This window comes from Rattus norvegicus, chromosome 15 (assembly GCF_036323735.1).
Source record: "Rattus norvegicus strain BN/NHsdMcwi chromosome 15, GRCr8, whole genome shotgun sequence".
NCBI classification, from domain to species: domain Eukaryota; kingdom Metazoa; phylum Chordata; class Mammalia; order Rodentia; family Muridae; genus Rattus; species Rattus norvegicus.
In genome coordinates, this window is record NC_086033.1 from 104,968,310 (window position 1) to 104,993,166 (window position 24,857).

The 24,857-nt window shown below is 48.1% G+C and overlaps 1 protein-coding gene across 2 annotated transcripts in view; it reads right to left on the reverse strand.

Moving 5' to 3' along the window:
• The window catches only part of Slc15a1 (solute carrier family 15 member 1), a 46,856-nt gene extending 23,849 nt beyond the window's left edge, over positions 1-23,007 (reverse strand). Inside the window, exons 1-8 of one of the 2 annotated variants that reach the window (XR_010057796.1) lie at positions 21,008-23,007; positions 7,229-7,245; positions 6,755-6,836; positions 6,504-6,645; positions 5,019-5,138; positions 2,092-2,191; positions 1,769-1,859; positions 288-371 (exon numbers count right to left, since the gene is read on the reverse strand). Coding sequence is in view for 1 of the 2 variants with exons in the window: in NM_057121.2 (NP_476462.2) it covers positions 288-371; positions 1,769-1,859; positions 2,092-2,191; positions 5,019-5,138; positions 6,504-6,645; positions 6,755-6,836; positions 7,229-7,245; positions 21,008-21,011 (640 nt within the window). In the remaining variant the exon portion in view is untranslated. The remainder of the gene's footprint in view (positions 1-287; positions 372-1,768; positions 1,860-2,091; positions 2,192-5,018; positions 5,139-6,503; positions 6,646-6,754; positions 6,837-7,228; positions 7,246-21,007) is intronic. The other variant, NM_057121.2, reaches the window with a different exon arrangement.
• Positions 23,008-24,857: the final 1,850 nt, after the last annotated feature.

A 24,857-nucleotide genomic window follows, 5' to 3' on the forward strand; every position in this document is an offset into this window, starting at 1 on the left:
GAAACTTTCAATCCCTGCTTAGCACTATAGCAGCCTCTTCCTCCTCTGCTCATCTGCTCGATGGACTCCAATGCCCAAGTCATTGATGTCTCTCCTTCAAAGCCCTTTGAGGATCCCATTTCCCATATAACATGGCCACTCCACTTTCTCCTCTCTTTGAAGGAGAGCAGGTCTTTGTGACACTTTTTGTTACAATGTGGTACATGGATGGTAACAAATTAACCATGATGATTTATACAGAGCCTGACTTGGACATGGGCTTGTGCAGGCTCAACTGATCTACTCACTTAGGGCAACAGCCATGAGAGCTGCCGGAACCCCAAAGGCCAGTGGGTAACAAGCTTGTTGGCTGTGGATTCCGCACTGCTGAACTGAGGAGAAATAATAACAAAACGCATTGTGTTTTCGTTAATGTGAATATCGCTCCCATTTCTAAACACTCTCCACTGATTATATTATATTAGACTTACTTAGCTGCTGGTCTTAATGATGCCATGGCAACTGAGCAAACCATTCAAGGGATATATATATATATATATATATATATATATATATATATGCTTAAAAGTACACATATATGTATAGTCTGTCTGTCTGTCTGTCTGTCTGTCTCTCTCTCTGGCCCCTATTCTGTGAATTTTCTAACTCGTGGAGATAAATGTGACCTGGACACTCTAAGTCCAACCTGTGGGACTCAGTAAATTAAATCTCTCATCACTGATGCACGTGTCCTGTAAGGCACAGCAGCTACACATCATGAGCTTAGGAAGGGCTGGACGGTAACTATTTTAGGTTATGGCTTCTCCACTCCGTCTTCGCAGGGGAAGCAATCGAATCTAAACGATGGTTATATCCAGGTTCCCGCACCTGACCCCCAGTTTGCCACCGTCTGATGGAAGGTGCTCTTAGCTCCTAGATCCTCATCTTGATGAGGGAAAACATTAGGGCTTTGTAAAGGCAACAGAGGATCCCCAGAAACACCCTGAAAGGACTGGATCCCACGGGGACTTTGGCCTTGTCTTTAACTAGATATTTCACTTCCCTGTAGAGAAAAAAACTGAACTCTGGGGAAAGTGATGTTTGGGTTAGTGTTTCCGGTTCCCAGCTGTACACGATTCCCACTCATGACAAAGAAGGCCCTGTCCCTCAGGCACTGGATACTTTCAATCAAATCCTTGCTTGCAGTGGCAATGGCTTTCCAGTTCCCCACTAATGAAGCCATAGAATCCGTGTTTCTTGTGTCTTCCCAACTCTCTGAAACGCCACGGGGAGCAAGGGCAAAAGGCCAGAAGTCAACCATAGACAGCTGTATGTCTCGCCAAATGTTGTTGGTGATGTCTTTCCCCATGTAAAGGTTTAATATTAAAGACTCAATGGTGTGAGAAGGATGGCTTGGAGTTTCCCGTCATCCAGAGAGTCAAGAGAGGTTGGAAGGGGTGAGCATGGAAGAAAGAAGTTTACAGTTTAGATTGTGACACCGATCCCAGCATGCGTGGCACCTGGGCCATTAAACAAAAGCAAAAGACAGGGACCAAGTCTTTGTTTTGTTCTGTTTGTTTGGGGACAGGGTTTCACTAAGTAGCTCTGGCTGGATTAGAACTCACTATATAGAGCAGGCTGGCCTCCAACTCATAAGGATCCTTCTGTTTCTGCCTCCCCAGTGTTATGATCAAAGGTGTACGCCACCACATCCATAAGATTTAGCCTTTTTACCTGACTTTACCTAATTACAAAGAGAAAACCCAAGTTCTTAATAGGTGGCTCTTACCTCTGAGTATGGGAGTGATGATCGTGGAGAGCAGGCTTCCTGCGTTGATAGCCAAATAAAAGATGGAAAAGAACCGGTTTCGCTGTTTTTCCTGTCACAGGAGGGGCACAGTTAGGTTACCACAACCTGGCTGGGAATCATGGGAGACAGTGGGCCTCAGAACCGGGCTCACTTAGTTTGGTCAGTATCCCACTTCCAAGTATCCTGGAAAAGACTGGGGCAGACTCGGGACTCATACTCCAGGACAGAGATCGAACTCACGCTCCAGGGATTCGATCGCTGGACTGTTGTTAGTCACTGACCGGTTCCGTCAGTGGTCTTACCTGACCCTCTTCAAACTGATCGCCACCAAATGCAGACACACAGGGCTTGATTCCTCCTGTACCAAGGGCTATCAGGGCCAGGCCGATCATGGACAGTGCTCTGGGGAAAGATGTGGTTTAAAGTCAAGGTGGGAGGTCCTCATGGAGGCCCCGCCCCCTGTAGTTTTCTCATAAGGACTACGTGCGTGCGTGAGCGTGCGCAGTAGCAAACACAAGGAGGCTCACCATGGAAGAGAAGGTAAGGTATAAGGACGCAGACTGAGTGTTGAGGGAAACCTGGATGCCGTGGAATTGGAGCCAGCTATGTTTGTTTCGTCATTCATATTTAACTGAAAATGGCTTGAAATCTGAACAAGGATTTGCATGTGGACTTTTGGTAGCCTTGTCATTCCCAATAAAAGGGTGGGGCCATGAAACGTTAGTTAAGGGGTGGGGTGTATAGCTCAGGGGTAGAGTAATGGTTGGTATGCACAGGCCCTGGCTTCAGTTCCCAGCACACATGCAGACACATGTCAACATACAGGTGTCAATCAAACAAACATAAGCCTTAGGTCAATCGAAATGGAGTCACGATAATCATTTATCGACTTTGAAAACATGACATAAGAGCAAAGCAGGGTATCTATCTAGGCCTCGATCGTCTGCAGCTGCTTACACATAGGAAGAGACTGAAGAGAAACAGAACAAACGCTTTATTGTTAAAACCAGGTTGTGGCACTGAGGACTATTTATCTTAATTTTATTTTTGTTATCTTCTTGGTTATCTTGTAAGCATTTTATCTCTTGAACTGAAAGATGAAACCATGGGACGGCAGGGGAATTAAGACAAAGTGTAATGACCCATCAGGGAACCCACTGCTTTGAACAACAACCTAAAGAATTATTTGAAAAGAGGAAACACATAGAATTTATGATATTAGAGCTATACTACGGGTTGGGTCCTAGACATCTGAAGTTTGGAAAGATTTATATCTTCTGGCTGACAATTCATTCCTCTCGAAGAGACGGAATGGATTCAGTCTCTCTTTGATCTGGGTTCTTCCTTCTGTCTGGCCAGTGAGGCCCCAGGATCTGCCTGTCTCTGCTTCCCCAGGGCTGGGGTCATGGGGATCTGAACTCAGGTTCTCAAGATTGCCCGAGAGTACTTTACATACTGAGCCACCTCTCTAGCCTCGTGTCTTCCCCCTACCCCAACACTTTCAAAACGACAGCTCTTTTGTGGTAAACCTTGGCTCAGACCTGGTGCTCTGGGCAGCCCAGTGAGCTCATAGCTGCCCCTTACGACACTGCTCTTTCTGGTCCATGCACCAGACAGGGAGAGCTGTCCCGTGTGCACACATGCATTCAGGAGGAAAGTCGAAGACATGGGCATTATAGCTACTGACTTAAACTTCAGTTGTATTTACAGCCCACAAGATGGCCTGCTCCTACATTAAGAAGTATAATCAATTTTTTTTTTGAGACAGGGTTTCACTGTGTAACCCTGGCTGACCTGGAACCCACTGTGTAAATGAGGCTAGCCTTGAACTCACAGAGATCCATCTGCCTTTGCTGCCGAGTGCTGAGATTAAAGTCGTTGCACCTCAGTGCTTGGCTAGAGACTGAGCTTTTAAGAATTTACCGGGGACTTCTAAAATGTGGCATATTCTAGATTGTGATGTTCATGTTCATGTATGATCTTGGGGTAAATAAAGGAAGGGTTGTAGCTGAACGGTGTTGTGTTTGTGTCAAGTTGGCAAGGGGTCGGCTGTGCTGGCTGGTTTTATTTATGTCATAAGCTAGAGCCACTGGAGAGGAGGGAGCCCTAGGGGAGAAAATGCCTCCAGAAGGGCAGGCTGTAGGCAAGTCTGTGGGGTATTTTCTTAATTAGTGATTAATGGGGGAGGACCCAGCCCATTGTGGGTGGTGCCATCCTTGGGTTGGTAGTCCTGGGTTCTATGAGAAAACAGGCTGAGCAAGCCATGGGGAGCAAGCCAGTAAGCAGCACCCTTCACGGCCTCTGCATCAGCTCCTGCCTCCAGGTTCCTGCCCCGTTTGAGTTCCCAACCCGACTCCCTTCAGTGATGGACTATGATATGAAAATGTAACCCAAATAAACCCTCCTCCAACTTGATTTTGGTCATTGTTGCAATAGTAACCCTAACAGAAGAGCAGTGCACACATCACACATGCCATCCGAGCACATAGGAGCTTAGGTGGGAGGATTGGGAATTTGAGACTAGATAGCTTGGGCTATCTAGATAGCAAGTTCTAGACCAGTTCTAGTAAGATTCTGTGTTAACAAGCAGTAAGCAAACGAGCTTTGTCAGGCCACATGGTAGGAAGGAGAATAGCTCCAGTAAGACTAGACCAGGCTGGAGAGGTGGCTCAGTGGTTAGGAACACTGACTGCAGTACCAGAGGTCCTGAGTTCAAATCCCAGCAACTACATGGTAGCTCACAACCATCTGTGATGAGATCTGATGCTCTCTCTTCACACGTGTGAAGACAGCGAAAGTGTACTCATATAATAAATACATCTTTAAAGAAAATAAGAATAGATCTTGCTGTCAAGAGTTCAGAACAGTTGGCTAGGACAATGTCTGTTAAATGGAACTGCTAGAAAAAAAAAACCTACTGTGGTTTCAGGGAGAAACTAAAGGTCTTAGGATATTGGGAAAATCTAGTGGCGTTGAGGGCCAAGGTTTATGGGAGTTATGTCCCCCTAGGGAAGATATTATGAGCATGAAAACCTTCACATGAGCATACACTGGATGGCATGTTCCCCAGTAGTCAAAGCGAGCAGACATTAGGATGGAGACACACTGAACTGCCTTCTCTACATTACTGAGTAGAGACAAAGACTTCTCCATTCTCTTGGGGGACATTTCAGAAACGAGATGAACCACCAGATCGCCAACTAATCGAGCAGTGAAAGGGTGGACTCACACGTGCAAAGGAAGGTTGTTAGGACTGCCGTCGTGGTCATGGTCTGTAAGGTCATTAATTGAGCTCACTGAGATGACGGCCTGTCCGATCGTGTAGACGATGGATAGTGAGACAATTGTCCTGTGTTTAGAAAGGACAGGAGAGTCGAGTTAGTAGCACTGTAGCTGTTCACTTCCATTCTTCTTCCGGCAGAGCTTCAGAGAACCCAGTCATGGATCTACCCAGTTTTCAAACGTGGTGAAAAATGGGAACTCTCAGGAAGGGAGAGCATAGAGTGAAATTGTGGTTAGAGCCCAGAACGGGGAAGACCCACCTCCAACTTCCCTCCACCCCTACGTCTGCCACCACAGAAACCAGTATTTGTAGCTGTGGACAATAAGACTTAAAAATCTTGGCAGCATTGAACAGGCTCCGGGTCGAAACAGACAGACAGACAGACAGACAGACAAGACTTTGGAAAGGAATGCATGGTGGGGGTAAGAGAGGAATTGGATGGGAGGAAATTCAGACTGAACTTGATCAAAACGCAGTGTACGTATCTCTGATATTCTCAGACCACTAAGAAAACGTTTCTAGCTTGTGCCTGGTAGCTGTGGCTGTCCAGGAGTAGACTCTGAGTAAATTTACAGACTTCTCTAAAGAATGCTGACTGTTCTTCCTCCCGTCTGTGTGAGCACGCTGACCTAGAAGAGCATCTTCCTTCTCTATAAAGTTCCCAGAAGCTTTCCCCATGAGGTATCCCCTGTTTGGGTGAGTACTCACAATGGCTTCCCACCCACCAAACCACATGACCCTGTAGCAGCAAGACCTGAGCGTCAGGCAGTCTTTTCCTCACCAGTGGTAGTCAGGCTCCTGGCCACTACTTCTTCTTTTTTTAATTTATTTTTTTATTGGATATTTTTTATTTACACTTCAAACGTTACTCCCTCTCCCGGTTTCCCGTCTATAAGCCCCCTATCCCCTCCCCGTCTCCCTTCTTCTATAAGGGTGTTTGCCCACCCCAACCACCCCACCTTCCAGCCTCCCTGCCCTGACATTCCCCTACACTGGGGGGTTCTCCTGGCAGGACTAAGGGCTTCTCCTCCCATTGGTGCCCAACAAGGCCATCCTCTGTTACATATACAGCTGGAGCCATGGGTCTGTCCATGTGTACTCTTTGGATGGTGGTTTAGTCCCTGGGAACTCTGGTTGGTTGGTACTGTTGCTCTGCCACTATTTCAAAATGATACAGTTTGTTTGCTCGAGTGCATGTGTGTGTGTGTGTGTGTGTGTGTGTGTGTATGTGTGTGTGTGTGTGAACAAAACCTCAACCATCTTGAATTTACAGCATTAAGTCCTAGGAATACAAAATGAAGCAGAAACAAGGCCACAGATGTCCTCTGAGTTTCTTTTTCTTGAATCCTCCCCAAGCCCGGAGTCTACCATCCTGAGTCACAAAGCTCACAGTTTATATTCCTGTGTGGTGCGCAAGCCCCAGTCACTCACTTGAACTTCCCCAGCCACGAGTCTGCGATCAGAGCTCCAAGAATTGGCGTCAGGTAGCAGAGGGCAACAAACGTATGGTAGATGGCCGTGGAGAGGTCATCATCCCAGCCAAGGAAGTTCCTGAAGTACAGAACCAGGAGAGCTTTCCACAGGCGCGGGGAGTGGGGGGAGGGGAGAGAAACAGAGTTAGGGCTGGCTGAGGCAACGGGCCGCGTGCTCTTACAGAAGGGTGAGGCGAGCCGGAAACTTACCTCGCATCCCATAGTAGGAGAATCTTTCACAGAATTCATTGACCACGATGAAGAAGATGCTCAATGGGTAGCCAAAGCAACCCTGATACACAAGTAAGGAAGTAATATTTAGACACACTCCTCCCCAGTCCACACACCCCTCCCCCGTCCATACTCACACTCCAGCCTGGGAAGCTGGACAGAGATTCACCACACGTGTAATAAATTCCCAGTTCCATTCAGAACCAGGATTGTGATTTTTATAGCTTTATGTTAGTTATTCCCACATAGAGACAGCAATGGGGCAGATCAACTAGCAAGAGAAGGAAATAAACTGCATCCCTTAAGCCGAGGACATCTCATGCAGAACTCAGGAACGTCTCTATGCCCTAAGCACATGTGTCAACTGAATAAAGCATATCTATGTTTGCCGAAGAGCAAAACGTTGTGTAACTTACAGGATGAAGACATCGGGGGAGGACAAAGGATACTCACCCGAGACTTGGACATCCCTGAAAGAAAAACAAAACAAAACAAAACAACGTTAAAGTCAAGTTATGACTGCTCTTGGCAGAGCCCGCCTCAGTTCCTCTGGCTCCGGACAGGAATATGCCTTAGCTTCTTCTGGGATCCCGACACAGGACTCACATCTCTTTTGAGGGGGACTGACCTCCTCAGGCAATGCTTGTGAGATTCAAAAGTGAGTACCAGTGCTCAGGAAACTATGGCCAAACCATTTCCTCCTCAAACACTTCAAAGGCTGCCTCTGAGTTCTTCCCCATCTCACAGGGTCAGTGGGGTTCTGTGAGGGTTAAATCGTTGAGGCATGACACATTTTGAGGCGTCTAGCAATGAGTGAAGCCTCAGCCTTTCTGTTCCTAACCCTGCCTTCCTTCCTGCCCTTCTCGGAGCAGACTCCAGTGGTAGCCAACGGTTTGCTCATTGCGTTGTGTATCCTTTCAAAGTTTGTGACATGGGGGATAGCAGCCTATTGCTGGGTACCCCATCCATCTAGCATGTCCCTAACTCGAGCGCTAGCACTGGTGTTGGTATTCCCTTCACACAGTGTGCTGTTGTGATAGGCCATTTCCTCTAGGCTACCTGCACCACTGTGCCCCCTTTCAGGGGGAACCCACCCTCTTCCTGTTTCCCAGTCCCCATTGACCTCATCTTACAGTGCCCTGAGGCACACACCCGTCCTCTGTTAGGAGTCGACTCAGCGGTAGTGGGCTACAAACTGCTGTGCCTGAGATTTTCCCGGGGGCTTGTAGAACAGACTGGCGGTCTGGGCCAGTGCTGCTGACTCGTAGGTCTGCAGATGCGTGTGACTGCGTTTTTCTAACCAGTCTCCAGTGGTTGCACGGTTTGAAAGCTGCTGCACTGGAAAATTGTAAGTAACCCTTAAACCCCAGTCCTGCCCCCCTCCCTCACCCCATGCACCCTGCCCTATAGTAGGGTGAACTATCTGGAGAGGGCTTGTTGGACACTGCACTTGCCCCTCTTTCTTGTACTAAGAGTTAGAGAGGGGGTGCTGGAGAGATGGCTCAGAGGTTAAGAGCACTGTCTGCTCTTCCAGAGGTCCTGAGTTCAATTCCCAGCAACCGCATGGTGGCTCACAACCATCTGTCCATCTGTAATGAGATCTGGTGCCCTCTTCTGGCCTGCAGGTGTACATGCAGGCGGGATGCTGTATACTTAGTAAATGAGAGAGAGAGAGAGAGAGAGAGAGAGAGAGAGAGAGAGAGAGAGAGAGAGAGAGAGAGATCTGGCTTTTAAACAAGCTCCAAGGTGATGTGGATACTGCAGGCTGGGGACCTTTGTTTGAGAAGCCCGTAAAAGCTGTGGTCTCTGGTTTCCTGACAGATCTCCATATATAAAGATCCTCACTTCCCTGGCCCTGAGAACCAGGAAGACCACCTGCCCAGAGCAGAAACCAAAGGTAGAAGCTGGGTAAGTACAAGTGTCCACCGCATTCAACCCACTCCCTTCAGCTGAGCTGCACTTGTGAATTCCTCCATGGCCCCAGGGCAACACGGGGGGGGGGGGTGGGTGGACACCACACTGAACGGTCTTGCAGTCTCTTGCCCACTTCAGAGTACATTTGATGTTATTTTAGCCTGACCTCCTTGGACTCTCATTCCCCACCCTCCTGTGGTTGAAGCTGAAGCCAGAGATTCCACACCACAACCAAACTCGGTTTTCTTTGATGGAAGGGGCTGCTTCAAGGTACAAACGAGAAACATGGGATCGGAGCTGGGATTGAATCTCAGTTTTGCCAGCTGCCACCTGGGACCCTGGGTTAGCCTTGACAATCATAGGGGAGTGAGGAGAACACCATCTGCTGTGTAAGGTACCAGTTCCCAAGGGGCCAACAAGATGGCTCAGACTGATACAGTTTATTGTGAAGGCTCCTCTCCTCCACTTCACGCATTAGCTAACTGGAGACACCATCCTAGAATCTTCAGTCTTGTAGGAGACACTCTCCTGAGTGGCAATTAAATGTCCCCAGGGAGAAGGAGAGAGGAGCAAACCAGACTGTGGGTACCCTGATTTGTGCAGGGCAGCTTGTGTTCTCAAGGAGACAGCACACTGCTCTATCTACCTAAACTTCAAAGAACGTGGTCTCCCCAAGGCCTTCAGAGGACCAGGCAAGGAATTGTACTAACACAAAGGCCCAGACGCTCTCATGAGGGAGGGCGGCAAGCCCAGAGTCCACAGAGCCAGGCCGAGTCCCTCCACAGTACTGCCTTTCCCGTGTCCCTAGATGTTCTGGTTCACAGGGGAGGGACCTTATCTCCAGAGCAGTGACTATATATTACTGTTAAATATTACCAGGCACCGGTTTACAGCAAATGTATACAGGGTACAGGAAATGTTTGGAGGGCTGAGTCCTTGGTTGACCAATCATCAGGTTTAGAATTTCATTATGGAAAAGGAACTGTTCAACCTCACTCAAGCGAATAAGAAACTAGAAAAAATAATTAGATTCAGATTTCTCCCTCTCTCCTCTCTCCTCTCTCTCCTTCTCTCCCTCTCTCTTTCTCTCTCTCCCTCCTTCTCTCCTATCTAGTGATAGGGGAATAAAGGGTGGAAAAAAGAGAACTCACAAAGTAGCTGAGACTGACTACAGTTAGCTAAGAGGAGCCCAGGGAGGACAGCAGAGCAAGCCAGGCTCTGGGGTAGTCTTCAGCGCCCTGATTGGTTTGCAGGGTGGCTTGCATTCTTGAAGCAGAAGCCCGAGATGGTAGGACCCAGGCATCCTGCAGGAAGTGTTTTGTGTTTTGAAAGGTATGCATTCCTGAGAACTGCCTTTATTACTCCTGGGCAGAGGTTGCTAAACTCTTTTTATAGAATCCAAAGCTATCTGCTGGCCATACGCCGAAGTCAGCACTTCTTATCTGAACGTACCCATGTCAACAGGACCGCTATCAGAGAAAGGCCAAGTGTAGAACCAGGGGCCACACGAGACTTGATTTGAACTCAGATTTCAACAAGACTCGGTTTACTTTAGACCACTCTGTGAGCGTGTTGGGCGAGCCCATGTTTCTAGAACAGCTTGTAGGTCACTTGGAGATGTTAAGTATGACCAGAACTACATCTGGACTCCCTCATCTCGAGAGCTCAGTGGTGCCTGTGTGTCTAATCGCGGACGAAACATTGGCTTTTGCTGTTATTATGTTTAATGGATTTTGACTTTCTATTATCTAAAAGGTTTAGACATAAACCAATAACAGTAAGTATATATTAAACATTTCTCTCATTACTAACTTTGGGATGCAGTGAAGGAACAGAGAAGGAGGGGGGAAATGAGACTCTAGTGAGACCCATCTCTTACTAACATTTCTCCTCCAATGAGGAAATTTTCTGTGTTTTATGTGGAGCATAATAAATTGAGCCGTGTAGGCTTGGAATCTCTAAGTACTGTTTTGTTACCTCAACTCAATACAGCAAGAGGTGCTTAGTGGGGACATGTCCTGAGAAACGTATTTCACCATTGATGGCAAAGATGAGGATGATATTTTCATCCGTGTTTGAACACCATGGGGTGTATTTACACAAACCAGGAGGGTAAACCTACCACAGGCCCCCAGGATACTGTAATCTTACAGGCGTATGCTGTCCACAGTCAGAACACTGCCATGTGGCACAGCGGTGCTCCCTCAGGGACACTTTTGGAGGTTGGGTTTGGGATACAGACAAAGCACTTTGCCGAAGTCTGAGAAAGGAAGTGGAGAGAAAACTATTTCTTACCATTTCTAAAAGTGCCTGCACCCTAAAGTCTGGACAAATTCGTAGGTGTCTCTCCTTCCATGGAAAAGGGGGCAGGCGCTCTGCTGATCTCATTGTCATTGAAATTCAGCCTTTATCCTGAGTCAGTCAGTGGGTGAACAGAAACACCAAACAAAGAAGGGAAGCACGGTGAAGACAGCAGAGGTTGCCCTGTCTTTATTCACTGCCAAAGCAAGCCAAGCCAGGCTTAGTGGTCCCAGCACTCTGGAGGCAGAGGCAGGCAGATATCTGGAGTTCAAGGCCAGGCGGGTCTGTAGAGTAAGTTCCAGGACAGCCAGGGTTACGTAGGAAGACTCTCTCTTAAATAAAAACCAACACCCCAAGAACAAGGCAAAGCTGCCTAGCCGCTAAAAGCGTGAAGCTACTACTGCCAGGAGCACTGCCGATGAGAAAGCATGGAGTTTATGAAATGATTTGGGCGTGATGCCATCCAAGAGGATCAGCTCAGTCCCTGGACCATACCCAGGACTTGATTGGCCATGGTTGGTCTGAATCTTGGCAGAAGTCTTGTGGCCCTTTCGGGACAAGGAGGAGAAGCTGTGATGAGTCCATACCCTGCGCGCTCCCTAAGTCACTCCTCGGCAGTGGGGCACCTTATAACTCACGGTGACAGCAGCAGCCTCTGACATATGCCTGTGTTGCAGGACAGGTGCCAGGGCACCCTGGCCACGCGATCTACTTAAGTGGTAAGATGCCCCTGCATCATTCTCATCTGTCGGTCAGGCTGTGCTTTGTCTCCTGTGTCTCAACAGCTGGATCTTCACCTTTGCACCTTGGCACCTACTGCTCAGGCTTGGGCACAGCTCCCAGCCAGCATGTGCATTTTAAAGGGCTAGAACCCAAGGTTTCCCATGCTGGTGTCTCAAAATCAGCCTGGATCCATTGATTCACACTCTCGGAAGCTAGAGGTCTGAGATCGAGGTGTTGTGAGAGTTGCTATCTTCTGTACCTGAAAGTGTTCTGAGCCACCCTGGGAGTTTCTAGCACTCTGTGGTACCCTTCGGTTCATAGAGGCATCGTCTACCATAGTCTTCACCTCCACAGAGCACCCCTCTCAGATGTGAACCCATGTCCAAACCTCCCCTAAAAGAAAGATGCTAGTTATTCTGAACGTGTAGCCTACCCTACTATGCTACGATCTGATATTAACTAATTAACTAGTCACAGTTGCAACTGCCCCGCTCTTCAGAGAGGTCACATTCTGGGTCCTGGTGGGGGGCCTGGACTTCTCTACGTCTGAACTTCGGGGATCCATATTGCAGCCCCAAACGATCAAAGGCCATTTGCTGTGTACCACTTGTCACTTAATGTTGTGACATGAAGGGCCAGGGAGATGGCTGGGTCAGACTGAGTTAGACTCAGACTGAAACTCACGCCTGCTGTGCAAGCATGAGGCCCTGAGTTCAGATTGTCAGTATTCACAGATAAAGTCAGCAAGGCAAAGAGCAGCCAAATCCCAGCACTGAAGAGGTAGAGACAGGAACATCTGTGAAGCTGGCCGGCTGGCCTAGATGAGCTGGTAAGACAGAGACTGTCTGAAAACGTAAGTTGGAGAGAGTAAGGAAGACCGCTGACTTTGTCAGGCAAGGCAGACTATGCCTTTAATCCTAGCACCCAGGAGACAGAGGCAGGTGGATCTCTATGAGTTGGAGGCCAGCCTTGTCTACACAGTGAGTTCCAGGATAGACATAGCCACATAGTAAGACCTTGTCTTAAAACAAAACAGAACAAAACAAAACAAACCTAAAAACTAAAACCAAAAAGGTACCTGACAACAATTTCTGACAACATTCTTTGAACGCGTGTATCAGCACGCACGGTCTTGTCTTCTAAGCAGATGCTATTCTCTGGGCATACCTGTGATTTGCAGAAAGAGTCATGGTGGGCCACAGGGTCCAGCTATCTTTTGACAAGCTTAGAGATCAGTCAGTCCCAAATTGCTCTGTGGCATGGAAAGGTCAGGAGGCCAGAGAGTCCCTCAGAGTTAACGTGTAGCAAAACAGAGGGCCCAGGAAGTGGTAGGAAATTCTGCTCAGATATAGACAGGGATCAGGTGTGATCCTGATACGTGATTCCATACCCTAGGCATGGTAAGCTATGGTAGTCTGGATGAGGATGGCCCCCACAGGTTCATATCTTTGAATGCTTGGTCCTTCGTTACTGGCACTGTTTGGGGAGGGTTAGGAGGCATGGCTTTGTGGGAGGAGGTGTGTCACTAGGGGTGGGCTTTGAGGTTTTTTTCTTTTAAAGATGTATTTATTTATTATATATAACTATACTGTAGCTGGCTTCAGACACATAGATGGTTATGAGCCACCATATGGTTGCTGGGATTTGAACTCAGAACCTCTGGAAGACCAAGTCAGTGCTCTTAACCGCTGACCCATCTCTCCAGCCCAGCTTTGAGGTTTTTTTTTTTTGTTTGTTTGTTTTTTGTTTTTTTGTTTTTGGAGCTGGGGACCGAACCCAGGGCCTTGCGGTTCCTAGGCAAGCGCTCTACCACTGAGCTAAATCCCCAACCCCCAGCTTTGAGGTTTTAAAAGCCCAAACTACCATTCCCAGTTTGTTCTCTCTTCCTCTCTTCTCTCTCTCCCCCCTCTCCCTCCCTCCCTCCCTGCCCCCTCTCCTTCCCTCCCCTTCTCTCTCAAGCTTGTGGATCATGGTATAAGCTCTCATCGAACATTCCAGAGCCCTGCCTACCCGCTACTGCCACCCTCTCCTTCTCAATGGTCATGGACTATAACCGGGTGGACCTGTGAGCCCCAGTGGAATACTTTCTTTTCTAAGTTGCCTTGGTCATGGTGTTTTGTCAGGGCAAATGTAAAGCAACTGACATAACCCTTGCTCCCCAAGTTGGCTTCTTTATCTGCACTCATATTTTTATTGCAGAACACCCTTGGGCCAGGACTTAGACTAAGGCTAAGTGTGAATGCATGTGTTTGAGGGTGAAGAAAGGACTGTGTTCCTTGATTAAAGAAGAGAGGCTCTTCTTCAGAGAGACCTCTGGAAGGAGACCAGGCCACCTCCCACCTCCAGCTCAGGTTGAAGACTCCGGACAGAGGACAGGAACTGGCCCAGTAGCAGTAGGAATGTGTGCTGAGCATACTATATTTATACACAGCGTGATCTTGTATATTTTCATAGGAGAGAACAAGGTTCAAGCCATCTATACGTTGCCAAATTCAAAGAAATCAGCCTTTAGTCTTTTGAGGAGTTTGTTTTAGAGACAACTCAGACTACAACTGTTATTCACAAAGGCTTTCTTTTTTTAGGATGACAAATCAGGACTTAAAAAAATAAAAACCTGGGTTGGGGATTTAGCTCAGTGGTAGAGCGCTTGCCTAGCAAGTGCAAGGCCCTGGGTTCGGTCCCCAGCTCCGAAAAAAAGAACCAAAATATAATAATAATAATAATAATAATAAATAATAATAATAATAATAAAATAAAAACCTGCTTTACCATTGCAAATCGGTCTGAAAGATTTGAGGCAGAATGAAATTTTTTTTTTGCATTGACATTTAGATAGTACATACCTCAGTGCTAAATGAAAAGATAAAAATAATCTAGACATAAATGTTGGTAAAAATGTGTGCAGTTTAAATTTTGATAGATATTATCTAATAACGCTCTGTGTAAGAGTGTGAGTACCTTTCCCCCAGGTTTGCAATCTCGGGATTAACAGGCATGGCAGAAGCTGCTAGCTTGGAGATAAAGCAGGAGTGAGTGTCTCAATAGTGTGAATGCTTGGAGACTTCACCCCACTGCTCAGAGCAACAGTATCAACATCGCTCCCCTAACAGTATCAACAGAGTATGACCCTGAGTTTTAGAATAGATAGATTGCTTGTGCTTACTTTGACAGTTTAAGTGTTTCTGATTTCACCTGATCTATTTCTGCCCGAGTTTGGAGAGAGCGTCTCACTCTGTAGCCCTGGCTATCCTAGAAGTCACTGCGTAGATCAGGCTGGTCTTGAACTTACAAAGATCTGCATGTCTTCACTTGCGAGTGCTGAGATTAATGGTCAGTGTATGTCACCACACCCAGCGTAGGTTCCCAATATCATGGGGGTAATTTTTATCCCATACACTTTTCATTACTTAATGGGTTGTTTAGAATTATTGGGGCTGTGATGCAAAAGCTCATCTATGTTGCTGGCCACCCATGGTGGCACCTGAGATGCTGCTGACCCCAGTAGAGTCATCTTTATATGCTACACAATACAACTTAATTCCATATGTATGTGATATAACACATTTTCTTAGTATTGTATGGGGGTTGGATAGAACTTTCCAGAATCTCATAATATGGCCTTTTTGGGAACAGACTTGCTGCAAGGATAATTCATTTAGGTGAGGTTAAGCTGGAGAAGCGGGGTGTGTGTGTGTGTGTGTGTGTGTGTGTGTGTGTGTGTGTGTGTGTGTGAATTAATCCTGTGTGAGTGATTCCCTTATAAGAGAGAAGAGACAGGAGACAGACACACAGGAAGAAGATGGCCACAAAACAGTGGAAATAGAGACTGGACAATGTCTCTGAGCCAAGGGCTGTGATGCCACCAGAAGCCACAAGAAAGGCCTGGACCAGTGGCCCCTTGGAGCCTTCAGACTGAGCATGGCCTCCTAACATCTTGACTAGACTCCCAGCCTCCATGTCTGTGAGGGGACTCTCCTGTCATTTTGAAACACAGTGCCACTTTAGTTATGGGAGCCACGAGAAAGGCACACAAGATGTGAGTTCTTGTGTTTGGCTTGAACAGAGAAAAGAATCTTTTTTTTTTTCTCTCAAGAACATTCTCGGATCTACAAGCGAACAGAGCTCTGTTGGGAGTCCTAAAGAGTTTGTTACAAAATCTTGTCACTCCCTGCTGACTGTAGGCGTTTTAAATGGTTTGCTTTGAGAACTTGGGATGAGTCTTCCTATCTAAGAATACTTTGTATCCTTTCTAGTCCTGAACCCGGTTCTTGAATCAAAACTTCCTAGTGAGGCACATGGTCATTGTTACATCTTCCTACATAGTATCTGGTGGAGCGCAAACCTGCGCTGAGAGAGAACTCCTGAAATGGGGTAGCTGGGCTGCAGGCAGGCTTCCATCTAAACCCCTGGGAGACCTTCCCCTTCTGTAGCCTCTAGAGGAGGATCCTGTCCCTCTTCACCTGGGGCAGTGTATGTTTTTCTTCTTCTGTTTAAAGATTCATTTTATTTGTGTGTGCATGCGCGCGCGCGCGCGCGTGTGTGTGTGTGGTGTGTGGTGTGTGTGTGTGTGGTGTGTGTGGTGTGTGGTGTGTGTGTGTGTGGTGTGTGTGGTGTGTGGTGTGTGTGTGTGTGGTGTGTGTGGTGTGTGGTGTGTGTGTGTGTGGTGTGTGTGGTGTGTGGTGTGTGTGTGTGTGGTGTGTGTGGTGTGTGTGTGGTGTGTGTGTGTGTGTGTGTGTGTGGTGTGTGTGTGTGTGTGGTGTGTGTGTGTGTGTGTGGTGTGTGTGTGTGCACACTATGTGAGTGCAGGTGCCCAAAGATGCCAGAAGATGATGACAGAGCCTCTGGAGCTGGAATTAAAGGAGGTTGCAAACCACTCAGTGTGGGTGCTGGGAACCAAACAGGTCCTCTGGAAGAGTAGCGAGCGCTCTTCACTGCTGGGCCACCTCTCCAGTTCCAGCAATAGCATTTTCTAACTGCTGACACGTGCCTTAGCTCCGATCTGCCAGCCAGTAGCAGCTGTGCTTGTAAACCAAGGGCAAAGTTACAAAACAGAGATTCTCTGGTTCCTTGTGTTGCAACCACAGCATTACAGGATCTCTGAGTCAGTCCTTGTCTCTGGCTCCTGGTAACATTGGTCTATTCTTTGTCATCAGGGAGGAATGTGTAGATGTCCCTGAGAAGTCACCCTTGTTTTCATTTCCTTATCAGTTCACCTGAGACACCTACCCACTTTCCCTCCTGCAAGGGATAGGCTCCACTTGCTATTGTGTAATGGAGCTCTGGGCCCAGAGTGGAGACACAGCGGGGTTGAGAAGTCCCAGCCTCTACTCATGGTTCATGGTACTTAGCCATTCTGTCCAAAGTGATTCACCCCAAAGAGGACAGAATGGCAGCCTGCCCTTCTACTAGCCAAATGCATAGGCAATTGATCTGTTTGTGCTCTGTACTGCATGGGATGCCTCAGTAATGTCAAGAACCATAGGAAACTTAAAAATCAGAAAACCCGAGATGAGATTCTCTTTTACCAGAGACTCCATGGAAGTGTGAACAGTGAAGCCACAGTTTAGCAGGAGGATGACTCCTTGTTTATGGCTGCCTCCTGTGGTCATTTATCTCAACAACAACAACAACAACAACAACAACAACAACAACAACAAGGGAAGTGTTTCTCAGAGCTTTGGTTTCTGCCCTGAGGATGTAATTTTCTTCCAGGAGGATTGTTCTATGGCCTTCCACGGGGAGTGAACATCTGGATAAACCAAGGACTTTAGGCCCACTCTGCCAGTTCTAGTGAGCCAGCGCTTCACTTTGATTCTCTCTGCCTACACAGCCATTTTTCAAACAGCCACAAAACTCCCCATCACAAGGGACATGTACTCATGTGTACCCAAGGGAAGGTTGGACTAATTATTATGGATTACCACAGCCTAATTTCTAGAACACAATAGCAATGTTTAGACATGGGTAAGGGTCAAGGAGAAGAAAGTGCTGTCAGTTATGATCATTCAGGGTCACTGTAAGCCATCACTCTCAGAGTGTGGTACTGGGACCAGCGGCAAAGGCACTAGAACACAATAATCCTTGGCTTCCTCACCCCAGTCCCATGGAGCCAGGACCCTAGGGGTGGTGCCCATGCAGGTGATGGGGTGTGTGCTCAAGTTAGAAGCCAGGCTAGGGATGGAGCACAGTTGGTAGAATGCTTGCTTGGCATAAGCAAAGTCTTGGATTCGATCTTGCACACCACATAAAATGGGTGCTATGCCCCTATACTTACATTTGGGAAGTGGGAGCAGGAGGATTAGAGTTTTAAGATAATTTTTTCAGGTATGAAGCATTTGAAGTGTGATTCTGTCTCAAAATAAACAAACAAAAAGGTGAAAGTAAATTTAGAGAATGTCAGAAAGAGCTTTAATTCCCCTTTCGAGCTGCCAGCTAGGTCTCCATCCATGGGATACTCAGTGACCTGCTGTCCACTCCCAGTTTGGAGTAGGACACCAGCTTCCTGGGGCACTTTGGCCCTACACTTTGGTTGAACCAAGTGCTCCTAAGGCAGGAGAGAATAGGGAAGGACTTTTAAATGTCCAGGAGGGAGGTTGCTGCAAGGCTGGCTCATCTTTCTACACCCAAGCAAGAGGCTGACTTGGAAAAACTCCCAAGACAAGGCTGAGATCTGAGGTTGAGCATGATTGCCAAGGAAGTAGATTCCTCGGCCTTGGGAGCTGGAAGGGAGCTTCCTTCAAAGAACTTGACTCTTGGACCTCAGAGTCAAGTACTTGAGTGAACAGAAGCCATGGGTTTCGAGGCTGGAGTGGGAAATGTGTATTATAGCCCTTTAGCACAGCCTTTTGCTAAGTTTTAACTAAGAGGGTGTGGGGACAGGAAAGAGATCATGTCGTAGAAAGCTTTAATTAAAGTCTCCTTAGCTTCCTAAAGGTGCTGTGGCTGCTCTCTCCTCCTTGAGGCTTCTACCCAGCTTGGCAGAGTTTCTGTTATTCAGAGACCTCTTTCCAGCAGACAGACCAAGAGATCAGTGCGGACACAGCCTCTCTTTCATCACCCATACCTTCAGGCAAGGATGGGGTGAGATTGTGGCTGTCTCCAGCTAAGGAGCCAAGAGTGATACATTGTTTTTAAATAATTAAAAGATTGAAGGTCGTTTCCCAAGTAAGCAGAAAAATATACAAATGCCAGGTATGTTGGCTCACACTTGTAATCTCAGCCCTTGGAAAGTTGAAGCAGAAGGATTGCTATGAGTTTTAGGCTAGTCTGGGCTGTATAGTTAAGGTCTCAAACCCAGCCTGAGCTACAGAATAAGACTCTGTCTCAAAAACGAGAGTGGATCAGGTATGGACACACACACACACACACACACACACACACACACACACACACACACACACACTAAGTAAATAGAATTCAATGAAAATTCAGAAGGGATTTTTTTTAAAGACCATTAAAAGTGAAAAGAAACCATTCACAAGTTGACATCAACGCCTGTAACTGCTTTTATTGGGACAGGTCCACCCACGTGTTTACTGAGTGTCTGAGGCTGTTTCTGCACCAAGGACAGAGCCCAGGTGTTACTACTGTGCTCTTCTCTACCAGAGAGTGCTGAGCTCTACATAAAAACAAGCCAAGGTTTAAGATTTCAACCACCGGTGCTCAGGTTCAGTCCTGGGTATTCACATCCGGGGCAGCTGCATAGTCTGTGGGTGCTGTGGAGTCATGCCTGTCTCTCTCCTTCCTAGTCAGTCATTGCTTTGTCCCCTGGATTCCCAGGGGGAGCGAGGTTAGGTCCCTGGTGTGAACAGTGGTTTGAACCACACAGGAGGAAGTCAGCAGCTCAGGGCACCCGTTTCTAAGAACCGCTGCTTGCTAGTCCCACTCCCCAAGTATTCCTAGTGTCACAGCCTGTCACGTGGCACCTGAAACAATTTTGACACACTCTAACTGCCAGCCATTGTTTTCAAGAGGGGGGCGGTTGGTCACTGTAACTTTTAATGATCTTTTCCATTTCTTTGCTTTTGATGTTGAAAAGCTGAGACATCTACAAATCAGTGATTACAAGTCACTGGTCACTGTACCAATGCCGCGCAAAACTCCGGTTGAGGACCAGTTAGTTTATCAATAAGGAAACACCCATTGCTCTGGAGCACTATGCTTCCAAAGTCTGTTCTGTATTCTTTTCTTCCAGGCCTCTGAGAACTGTCCCACCAGAGTTACCTGTTAGAAGGGCAAAACGTGTCTCACACAGTGTGGATCCTGTGGTAACTCGGGACCTGGCGTCAGAGTCCAACACAAGCACCTTAAAGCAGCTCTAGTAAGGTTACAAGTACTACAGCAGGAAGTGGGGTCCGAAGCCCCTCTTAAGAAGCTGGGCTCAGTATGTAGTCTGATGCTGTTCATCTCAAATGACATGAGAAACCTTTCCTGAACATCAGTTTGCTACAGCCAAAGTTCACGGTGTCACCCAATCCCTTGCTGCTACTTCTGAAACTCCTGTTGTGGTCCCGGAGGACGTGAGGTCCCCAAGGGCGCTCTGTACTGAGGCAGGAACACAAGGGGTAGCAAGGGGCAACATGAACACGATGCAGGGAGACCAAGTTGGAGCTCTGCTGCCTGTGTCCATGCAGCCTGAAAACTTTGGAGAAGTCAGCTTGGTACCCCAGCTTTAGGGGGACCGAGGACCTCAAGGCCTCGTCTGTGTTTCTAAGTCACTCCCAGAGCAAGCTTGCTGTGAAGCAGGACAAGCACCAAGCTGCCTCTCCGTTCACCTGCAGATACTCCTACTCTAGACTGCTCAAGATTTGTGTGCCTTTTAAATCTGAGGACGGCGGTAGAACCAGGAGTGGGTACAGAGAGGTGGCTCCACACACGCCGGGGCCAGGGATTCCCATGAGAATGCCAGGCTCACCCTCTTAGCTAGTGGCAAGGCAGAACCAAAGTCCCACGGGGCGCCCTGAGGCCCCCCCAGTACCGCCCCTTCCTGACATCACCAGCAGAACTCAGCTCAACTCCAAGGCCACAGCCACTTGGCACCGGGAGAATGAAAGCCCGCGAGTCTAAGAGGTTGCGCGTTTATGCCCCCAACCTTGGCGTCTGACTACCTAGGAGAAAACTACTGGAGTGGCTACCTCCAAACAGTCGGTCCTCTGCCGCCAGTGCGGATTTGGTCCCTGTCCCCTGGCACCTGCTCCGCAATCTCCCTTACGACAGAAGTGTCCTTGCTCCCGGCGACCCCCAAGTGTCCTTGCTCCCGGCGACCCAGCCCCAGCTACCGCCGTACTCACGTACCCATTGTGGCGGCTCCGAGGCTCCTGACCGGCGACTGGCAAGCAGGAGTTCAGCCTCCCTTACTTTGTTTCCAGGCCCTGCCCAGCTGGCTACCTGTGTGATTGTAGGAGTGCGAGGCGGGGCTGGGCGAGCTCCACCCTTGAGGGAACAGAGGCTAACATCGCTTAAACCCCTGCTGCAGGATACCTGTCCCAAGGCCGCTGGTCCCAGACCCCCTGGAGCAGGACAGATGCAGCTGTCCCAAGTAACGGAGTGGGGGGGTAGAGGGATCTGGGGCCAAGGGCTCCCTTTGTGAGTGGTCACCAGGAGGCTTGTTGATCTGGTTGATCTGTGATCGATCAGTGTGTCGCCAGGCACCATGCTGGGACTTGCTGAGTCAAGAAAGCATGACTTGCATGTTTGGCAGTCTAAAGGACTTGTACCACTCCTGGGACCACACTTTACAAACGAGGGCTCAGAGAACTGCTCTACCTTGCTTGGGAAAGCAAACCTGACAATAACACTTTGTGTCTGTGTCCTTGAACTTGCCGCGAATAGACCGGGCATCCTGACCCCACTGCATCCCTCCTCCCCAGTTCTGCGATTACAAGACTGTAATACTTGGCCTGGCCATTTTTCTGCTTCCTGGTCAGCCTTGAGGGAGTTAAGGCTCAGGAAGTTTACGGAGGAGTGTTAAGATGGGAAAGGAAAGTGGGTTTCAATTATTTGTTTTATTCGTTTATTTATTGAGAAAGAGACTCCTTCCCCAGCTCCAGCTCGTCTACCACTAGATTTCTCTGCTTCTTCTCCTCCAGTGCTCAGAGTCACCCTTCTCACTCCTCAGAATTGTCTTAAAAAATGTCAGTGTCAAGTACACGGTATTCAACGACCATCCTAAGCATTAAGTGTATTCACCAACGTCATCCGTCTACCGAACTCCATCTTCCACGCTGAAGCTCTATCGCCTTTAAACAGCTCTGCACCTGTCTTCCCCGTCTCTGGCTGTCAATACTTTACTTCCTTGAGTTCCAGAACCTTAGCCCCACCCCCACCCCCAGGTGTCCTGTGCAAGCAGACTGTGCAAATCCCCTCGTCTGTGGCTGGCTTCTTTCAGTTAGCAAAGCCTTCTCCAGGCTCAGCCATATTCTTGCATGGGTCAGAACAGCCTTTGAGGGTGAGGAGTCCGTTTATGCCTCACTTTGTTTATCCGATCCCCTGCCCTTATCACCAGCCCTTAGGAACTCCAGCCACTCTTCTGGGAGGAGGGGGTGCGTGGGTGGAGAACGGGGAAAACCTTTCTCAGAGGCAGCTGCACCTGCCCTTCCCTGTTTTCGCTGGCTGGCATGGGAGGAAGACGCTCCTTCCACCCTTGACCGGTTGCTACTCCCAGAGTAACAGCTGACTTTGCTGAAAGGTTCGTGACGGGATGGTGGGAGGTGTTGCCTTGGCCAATGGGAAGGGAGCGCAGCAGACACCTGCTGTTGACCAGCGGTGGCGACTGAGGGGTGGGGATGCAACTGTTTCCTTTGGTTGGTTTCCTCGGTAGGGTGAACTTTGTGCTGTTGAGGTCCAAAACTTCGACATCTTGGGCCTCCCTGGAAGCACTCCCGCTCGCATCAGGCTTTTCCGTGTGCTCCTGATTCATCACCAGCTTCTATGGCATCCGCAGAGTGAGAAACTCTGGGATCCTGGACAGCCGCTGGTGACTCGGTGCTTGGGGGGCCGGTGCTGTGTCTCCTCTGCTTACCTTCACTGGAGCAGGGGTCATTTACCACCTCCATGGTCAAGTGCTAGGGTCTGTGCCCTAGACAAACTGAAACAATATGGTCCTAGTCCACCGAGCATATGTGTTCTGCGTCCTGCGGGCTGGGCTGCTCCCTGGCATGGGGCGAGGACAGCAGATTGGGAGTCTATGTGCTCTACACTGAGGGTTACACTATGTGGGCCTCTTCTCAGCCCACCCTTTGACCTCACTCTTCCAGCTCTTACCACTGGGCTTCTTTCTCTAACAAATCAAAAGTTTCAGCAGCTGGAAAATACCAGAAGGGTACCATCTCCTGGTTCTGGAGGTACTAACCAGGCAGGGCCATATCTGTCAGCTTCTGATGGTCTCTGTGGTCCCTGCATGGCCACCATAATTTACCGCCATCTTTGCACAAACCTCTGCCTCTCTCCTCTGAGGACATCAGCTCTGGGGTGGCTGATGGTTAAGGGACTGCTGGGATAAGCAACAAAATTGAGTTCCACAGCGCCCCCTCCAGCTGTTCTGAGCAACGAGGGGAATGTGAAGAGGGAAGAGTAAAGTCATTTGGTCTGAGAAAAACACGTCTGGGGAGGTGTTGCTGAGAACCAGGCCCGGGCTGTCACACACAATAGCTTACCACTGAGCTATAACTCCAGCCAATGGGAGTTGCTGGAAAACAAGATGGAGGACCAGCAGCTAAGCTAAGGCCCCTTGGCGAGACTCTGGGACCAAGAGATGGCAGAAGAAATGTCTATGGCTTTAGTACATCAGCCCTCCAGCCCTCAGGGTAGTAAGAAATGAAACCCAGGCACATGGAGACATTTCTTTTCTTTTCTTTTTTTTTTTTTTTTTTTTTTTTTTTCTTTTTCTGAGCTGGGGACTGAACCCAGGGCCTTGCACTTGCTAGGCAAGCGCTCTACCACTGAGCTAAATCCCCAACCCTGGAGACGTTTCTTACAGGACTCAGTTCTACCCTTGCCTTGTACCAAACTCTGCTGTCCTATTTACCACATCAAGGTGGTGGCTGGAGAGAGAGCTCAATAGTTAAGAGATCTTGCTGTTCTTAGTTCCCAGCACCCATGTGGTGGCTTACAACTATCTTAACTCCAGTTCTGTGGGATCAGATGCCCCCTCTGGACTCCAGGGGCACCAGGCATGCATATGGTGCACAGACACACATGCAAATAAAACACCCATACACATAAAATAAAATAACCGGAAAAAAAACCTTAAAAAATCTGCATCAAAATGACTAGGCCTTCCATATGCAAGTTAACTGACGCCACCTAAACTTAACCAGATAAACTGAAATCACAACTCTTTGGCAGATTTTTTTTTAAATACAGTTCTCAGTCACACCTCCAATGCTGGCAGTCATTCATATTTAGCACGCATTATAAGTAAGTCTTATGCTTAAACTCTATACACTATCCTCTCATGTAATTCCTTCCTCAAAGCACTGTTTTGTTTGGGAAGTTTCTAGAATAGAGAAAAAGAGAGGTGTTTATAGAGCTCCTGTTTCCCCACCATCTGGCTTAGGTCTTCAACATTTGCCAGTCTTACCTCAGGAAACATTGTCGGCTGTTATACATGTTTTAGGGAGGTAAAACTAAAGTTCACAGAGACTGCACGGATTACCGAAAAGCCACACAGTTGTCTCCCATTCCTTTCTGTTGAGGTCTTCTCCATGTCTGCCAAAATCTATGCTCAGTCAGAAGGCTGTCGCTCACCCGATAGGCTTGGCCATGCTTTCACGATGGCCTCCAATCAAAGCATTTGAGGGACTCATTCCCACTGCAACAGTATGGCCAAGGGGACCTGGAGAAATGATTTAGGCCATGCTGTCACCAGGAGGCACAAGGTCCACTCTGTTGGGTTTTCTTTTTGTTTGTTTGTTTGTTTTGTTTCATTGATAAAAAAACAGCTTAAAAGTGGTTTTGAAAGAAATGCAAGACAACCCTGACTGGCATTTGACAGAAAAACAAGCCGGGCAACCTGAAGATGTCAGCAGATACTGGGGAGAGGGGAAATGGGACAAGAGAAAGAGAAACAACATTCTCAGAATTCAGAAAGCAGGCAGGCTCAGCGGTGAGTTGGGGCAACTGTTAACAGAGGCACTTGGGGGTA